Here is a 7,207-nt window from a genome sequence, read left to right on the forward strand (position 1 = left end):
AGCTGCCTGCATGCCTAACCTAGCTGCCTGCATGCCTAACCTAGCTGCCTGCATGCCTAACCTCGCTGCCTGCATGCCTAACCTTGCTGCCTGCATGCCTAACATTCGCTGCCTGCCTGCATGTCTACACTCGCTGCCTTACGTCCACGTTCGCTGCTACCTACCTGCATGCCTGCATATCTACACTACAAGTGCCTCGTTTGTAAACTGGACATTAGATGATGTGTAAAGACACGAACATAGAGACACATACGACACGATTGATATTTTTTTGCTCTGGTCCGGATTGCTGCTGACAGTGAAGTTACACTAGTATAGCCCCCCAACTAATCGCCCACGACCTCATTTTGTTAATTCATTACATGGCTGCAACCGATAATTGATTCGTATTTGGCTAATTATTACATAAAATATCAATAATTTCTTCAATATTCTCTGACAACACTTAGGATTCTCTGACAAAGTTATGCAGCTTACAGTACCATTAGGAGTGTTCCCAACTTTAATATCATTAATGGTCATAATAACATATATATATATATATGGTCATATATTAGTTCGTGGTTTAATGTCATTTAGGTTAGGGTTAGGGTTAGGGTTAGGATTATCAATCATTAATCATTAATCATTAATAATATCAAAGTTGGGAACACTCCTAATGAAGCGTTAGCAAGAATGTTCATCTGAACTCTCCATTTGAAGGGAGGGGGGAGGGGGAATTAGGATAAATTACTATACTTACAAGTGTTTCTGTTAATAACGACACTTGAAACTTGGGCAAACCTGCACAGATTTCCCTTTCGGGGACAATACATTTTGTACTTTTATTTATCTAAGTTAATTCGTTACAAATTTGTACTGTATATAAACATGAAATTACGATCAATGATCTGATATCAAATACTGACAAAAACATTTGTATGATGTGACATTGTCTCATGTTAAGTGTTAGTTGTGCTACTAATAGCCAACAGGTTATTACAATAAATTTGTTTGCTACTAATGTAAGACACGATATAACACAAATATAAAAGGAGAAAGGGTAAGGGTAAAGGGTGATCATGAAGGGTAAATAAAATATAAAGGGTGGGGATTATTACTAAACATTACCCATGATCCTTATATTATTTGCATTTTGATAAATTTACCAGCATATGCTGTAATTCAGTGCCAATTCCCTATACCGCACTCTTAGACACAGTTCACTTGCACACATACACTGCATTCCTTCACACAAAAACTTTCTGTTCGCACACAAAAGCTGCCCGCATATACTCTCTATACCCACACACATCCCAGCTGTTTCCCTCCCACACACATTCTGAATGACCATCATCTGCCACAGAAATTATGCAGAGCACACAACCACCCTAGTAAGCCGGTCTCAGCAACAATGCAGTACGTAACACTCACGCGACTAAGGCACAGACGACAGTAAATCGTTAGATGCCCCGCAGCAGCGAGAGACCATGTCAGGGTTTCACGCTGCCAGGGGGCACGTTTGCACCTACTGATGCTGACTCATCTACACCTATTGTGATTCATCATCGACGGCCACCTGTGGTATTCTGCCTAGGATTACCTGCGTTTTTTTGTCTAGAGCTACCTGTGGTATTTTGCTAAAACATACTTGTGATATTTAGTCTAGCGGCTACCTGTGATAATTTGCTCTACGATTACCTATGGTATTTGTCTATGATTACCGTGTGATATTGTCTACGTACTACCTGTGGATATTTTTCCAGGGACTACCTGCTAATTTTTGTCTCTACACTACCTGCTGAACATCTTGTTTTAGGCTGGCAATTTTCACATTGTGTGACCCAAACTGGCATTGCTACAAAAAGTATTATAAAAGTGAGCACTCAAAATTTTAGCTAAAATTATTTCTCTGGTAAGTAGGGTTATATTTTGTGCTGACATATAATCAGTGTTTTTAATTATTATGCCTGAAAAACTGCCAGACTGATAGTGGCTATTATTACACATAAAGCATGTATTTTTAAGGTGCATGTGATTGAAAAATTATTGTCCCTGCCGCTCGAATGCTCCTTAACCGCCACCCATGAAACCTCGTCCTGGGAAAGCCCTCTTTAGCTCTCACCAAATATACCCTTGCCTGACTTAATTATATCGAATAAGTAAAGCTTTCTGCTAACTAATAGAATTACTTTCAAATATTTGTCCCCTAGGACATCTAGTACGTGTCATACGACGTTTAGATCACATCTATGCTCAATGCCTACCTTGTGATTATTGCGCGGCTGCTGGTGATTTCAACTCAAAGTTCAACCTTTGGGATGATTTTCAACCGCATCAAGGAATTCGTCGTCCTCATCCGACTGTAACAGCCCACCTGTAGTGGACAAGTGACACCGTTAGTCACTCGCACATCATCGCAATCAAACATGATACAATTGCCATGAACAGTTGCTGCTGCGCTGCTCCATCAACACAATGTCTGCATACACGCATGGGATAAAGGATTACTTTAAACTCACTGGCATTGAAATGGAAAAACACTTATATGTTCAATCTGGCAAAATAATTAGCACCCAGTCAGTAGTAGTAGTAAGTAGTAATGTAGCAATTAATAAAATAAGCATGTAATTAATAATAATAATAATCATCATCATCATCACATATCATAATAGCAGTAACTAATAATAATAATAAATTAATAGCTGTAATAATAATAATAATAAATAATGAATAGTGTCCATGCAAGCTGTAGACAGAGTCCACCCTCTGCCACATCAAAACACCATTCAGGCATAACAGCGCTATCTCACTATTTCAAAAATAGACAAGCCTTGAAGCGAACATTTTTCAACAAAGCTTTATCCAGATCTTAGATCTTATTAGCGACAAAATGAGCATCTAACTAAGAATGAGCTGACCTCGATTTCCACACAGATAATTCACCGATAAAAGGCCCTACTGTCGGGTCGCTTGGAGTCATTACAGTAATTCAGCTCGCTGTCGTTGCTGCCGCGTTCATTCTAGCGAGTTTGTCGCTTGCCCTTCTTGTGACAAAATATGTTACTTCTTCATCCACTATTGAAACATTATGCGATTACTTCAATAGTTGACTCTCGATCACTGAACGATGGGAATAAGAACTGTTTTTTATGATGGCAGGCAATTTCACTTATTAAGCGACAAGTCACTCAAAATAATTACGAAAAATTAGTACACATCGAAAAAAAAGAAATTGCTCTATTCTTATATTAGCACTCGAATAAAAAATTATCTCAGTCTTTCTTGATGAGCCCCATTTAATCTTCTACCCTTCACTGCTTCCTTACATTGCAATCTCCATTCGCTAGTGCAATTGCGACTGACATTCAAAAAGGACTATTTCGAAACGACCTGTTCAACGCACATACATTAGAACATATAACTCAAGTCTGCGAACCTCGTCATTTTAGATTCTAGGCAGCATATAATTGTGCAGGCGACCCAGAGATTCGTTACGTTAGCCAAGAATATACCAGCCCCTCACCTCTTCCAGTGCTACACATCTAGGGTTCTCCAAGCATTTTCATTATAGCATGGCGGGGCTGCCTTTATTGTCCTAGTTTAAGCTTATTAGCTAATTTTAGCATGGCGGCTATGATATTTAGAGTGGCGGGTGCATTTTAGGATGGCGGGCCGCCAGGCTATAAGTGCTCTTGGAGAAACCTGCTATCTTTGACGTCCGTTTTTCGATTTACAGGCGTCTGGACAATGACTACGAGGCGAGGGTCGCACAAGCAGGCTCACCCGTGGACAATATCTGCTGGACCGTCTTCGATTCCTTTCGGGCCTCCATCTCCAGGTGGCTGTGCTGCTTAGCTAACTGCTCCACCATCTCCTCCAGTCGCAGCCGCTGCTCGTGCTCATGCAGTAGCGCCCTCTGCCAGCGTCTACCCTGCGACTGCGCGTGTGAGAGGTAGTCGGAGCAGGCCTGCGGATTAAACGCTGCATAAATACATGCATATATAGTAGTAACTCCCTATTGCAATACTACACCGACGTACTGTTACATCCAACGAAAGAAGTGTCAAGAAATGTTGTTGAATCGATTCTTATTTGGATACTAGTAGAACAACTCTGACACGGGAACTTCAATTCTGCACGATTGTTCCCCGCAGCTAGTACTATGTATGTACCACCCATAACCACAGTGTGACAGTAAATACAATATTAGAGACAGCGTACTACTCAACTTGGTGCAAGATTTAATGACCAATGGTGCTGGAGCCTTCCCCCATATCAATTATAGCAACAGACACTCTGAATGAGCCATTGGCAATGATATTTTTTCTCAATACTTTTGCGGTATTTCTCGGTGGTGCAATCTATAGGACAATTTTGCGATCAATGATTTCCAGAGAATGTATTCACATCAACGCATGCTCGTTAATCTAACAAGCCAACGACCACCAGGCATCGTTCCACTGAGGCGCTTGACCCTACGCGACGTCTGCACCTGACCCCATACGACCTTTGTGCTTGATCCCAAGCAAACTTCGCACTTGACCCGACTAAACATTTGTGCATGACTCCACATGACCTTCACGTTTGACCCCTCACGACCTCTGTGCACATTTGACCCCATGCAACTATCGCACTTGACCCCCCCCCCGCAACCTTTATGCTAGACCTCTACGCGACCTTCGCGCTCAACCCCAACGCGACCTTCATGCTTGACCCCTACGCAACCTTCACACTCGACCCCCCACGCGACCTTCGCACTCGACCCCTACAAGAACCTTCACAATTGACCCCCATGCAACCTTCATGCTTGACCTCTACACAAACTTCACACTCGACCCCTATGCGACCTTCGCACTCGACCCCAATGCGACCTTCACGCTTAACCCCTATGCGACCTTCATGCTCGACTCCCTATGCAACCTTCACAATTGACCCCCATGCGACTTTCACGCTCGACCCCTACACGACCTTCACGCTCAACCCCTACGTGGACTTCACGCTCGACCCCTACGTGGCCTTCACGCTCGACCCATAAGCGACCTTCACGGGGTCCACGCTCACCAGAGGAAAAATTACTCTTTTTTTTCACGGGAGCTCTTTTTCAAGTCTGTGGGGAAAATTGCCGTCGTCAAAAATTTTACGGGAGCTATTTTCAGCCTCACGGGAGCGATTTCGGAGGTTTGAAGATCGAATCGCTCATCGCTCCCGTGTATTTTTCACCCTGACGCTCACGTTTATCATCGCGTTGGCGGTGATGCGAAACAGCGTCGAGCGCTCGTTCACCGACTTCATCTTCTGCGTGTGCTCGGTGGCGGCCGCCGCCGCCGTGTTCAGCGCCTCCAGCTCGTTGAGCGCCCTCTGCAGGGTGGCGCCGTGCTTCATGATCAGCTCGTTGCACGTGTTGAGGTCGTCGAGCTTCGACGCGAGCGCGCGCAGCGTCGTGTGCAGCTCGTGCTTGTCGGGACGCTCGGGGAGATCCTCCTCCTCCTCTGCGGAAGAGGAAGCATGTCTCCAGGGGACGAATTTCCGAAAAATCGCGAGTGCCTAAAAAATCTACGTGCTAAAATGAATTCTAACGTGCAATTTTTTTATGTACAACATAAACTACTTTTTGAATATTTACATACACTTTTTGCATACTATTACTACTAACCGTTGGAATGAGCTTATGTTGTGATAAACGTTTTATTATTTCAGCGTCTGGTAAATAACGGTGAATTGAAACTTGTTTAGGCAATTTGACCGACCAGTTTGACCATTAACCATGAAATATATTCTTTTTGTGAGCGACACTGATAATATATGCGGTATATGCTATAAAATTCCACTCGCAGAAAATAGCAAGTGCTTGTATTTTCTACTCGCAATTTCTAAATATCGACACGCATTTTGCGAGTTAGCAATAGGGAAATTCGAGCCCCTTGTCACGTGCATCACCGAGGCCATAATAATAATATTGTTTGTTTGCCCTCGCCCAACCGACCCGCCAAAAAGGGGCCGACTCAAACATATTTATTGATATTTTCCATTCTTCTTTTTTTTTTACAAATTGTATCATTGTACATTATATAAATCTGTAGGCAATACATTATATGCACCAAGCAAAACAAACATTCAACATAAATTGTGGCCTGAGAGAGAACGCGTGAATCGCTACATGTATGGTCAACGTGATACCTACAACTCACACATCGTCATATCACATGGGTCACACCGATTAAAACATACACTACACGATGCGCAGAGAGAGAAAACGGCTTCGTAAATCGGCGCACCTCACCAAGAGAGAACGCAGCGAATCACTACGTGACAACTACAACTCACGCATCATTATACGATCGCACCGAATCGATTACCACGTACTAAAAGCGACAGTCTTTTCCCGATCACACGAATCAAGATAAGAAACTATAAGACATATATATCCCAATTGCGACCATTCCTCGAAATATGTGACTGAAAGTGGCACCAAAGTGGCAGCCGTCAGAGACTGAGTATCCGCCACATCTCCAACTCCAGCTCCTCTCTAATGAGAGTCTGCGTTGGATCGACGCAGACCAGCTAGGTTAGCACACAACCGATGTCAGTGAGTACGAACCATCCTCCATCTGTCGGATAGACTTGGCCTTTGCGAGCTCGAGCGCCGTGACCCATCGTTGCCGGTCGACCTCCGACTGAGCCTTCAGGTGGAAGGTGCGGGTGCCGCCGTTCGAGATCGTCAGGTTACAGGAGTCCTCCGTGTGTATGAAGGCGCCGCGCAGCGAGATCGTGCCCCGGCATGTGTGCGCCACCTCCGCATGAGTCCTGCAAGCAAACGCGAACGAGTGAGGCATCGGCCATGCTCGCAGGATAACAGGAGTGATGATCAATGGAACGTTTAGGAACGAGTTCACGTTACGATCATCGAGTGAAGCGTCGGCTACATGTGCAGGATAACAGGAGTGATGATCAATGGAACGTTTAGGAACGAGTTCACGTTACGATCATCGAGTGAAGCGTCGGCTACATGTGCAGGATAACAGGAGTGATGATCAATGGAACGTTTAGGAACGAGTTCACGTTACGATCATCGAGTGAAGCGTCGGCTACATGTGCAGGATAACAGGAGAGATGATCAATGGAACGTTTAGGAACGAGTTCACGTTACGATCATCGAGTGAAGCGTCGGCTACATGTGCAGGATAACAGGAGAGATGATCAATGGAACGTTTAGGAACGAGTTCAC

At 44.0% G+C, this 7,207-nt stretch overlaps 1 protein-coding gene across 2 annotated transcripts in view; it reads right to left on the reverse strand.

The window, feature by feature from the left end:
* LOC106805086 (oxysterol-binding protein 1-like) overlaps positions 1 to 7,207 on the reverse strand; it is a 15,775-nt gene that overhangs the window by 1,283 nt on the left and 7,285 nt on the right. For both annotated transcript variants that reach the window (XM_014806564.1, XM_014806566.1), the window contains exons 3-5: positions 6,581 to 6,786; positions 5,215 to 5,471; positions 3,766 to 3,949 (exon numbers count right to left, since the gene is read on the reverse strand). In XM_014806564.1, the coding sequence (XP_014662050.1) occupies positions 3,766 to 3,949; positions 5,215 to 5,471; positions 6,581 to 6,786 (647 nt within the window). The remainder of the gene's footprint in view (positions 1 to 3,765; positions 3,950 to 5,214; positions 5,472 to 6,580; positions 6,787 to 7,207) is intronic.

The sequence above is a fragment of the Priapulus caudatus genome, unplaced genomic scaffold (genome assembly GCF_000485595.1).
Source record: "Priapulus caudatus unplaced genomic scaffold, Priapulus_caudatus-5.0.1 Scaffold99, whole genome shotgun sequence".
Taxonomy (NCBI): domain Eukaryota; kingdom Metazoa; phylum Priapulida; class Priapulimorpha; order Priapulimorphida; family Priapulidae; genus Priapulus; species Priapulus caudatus.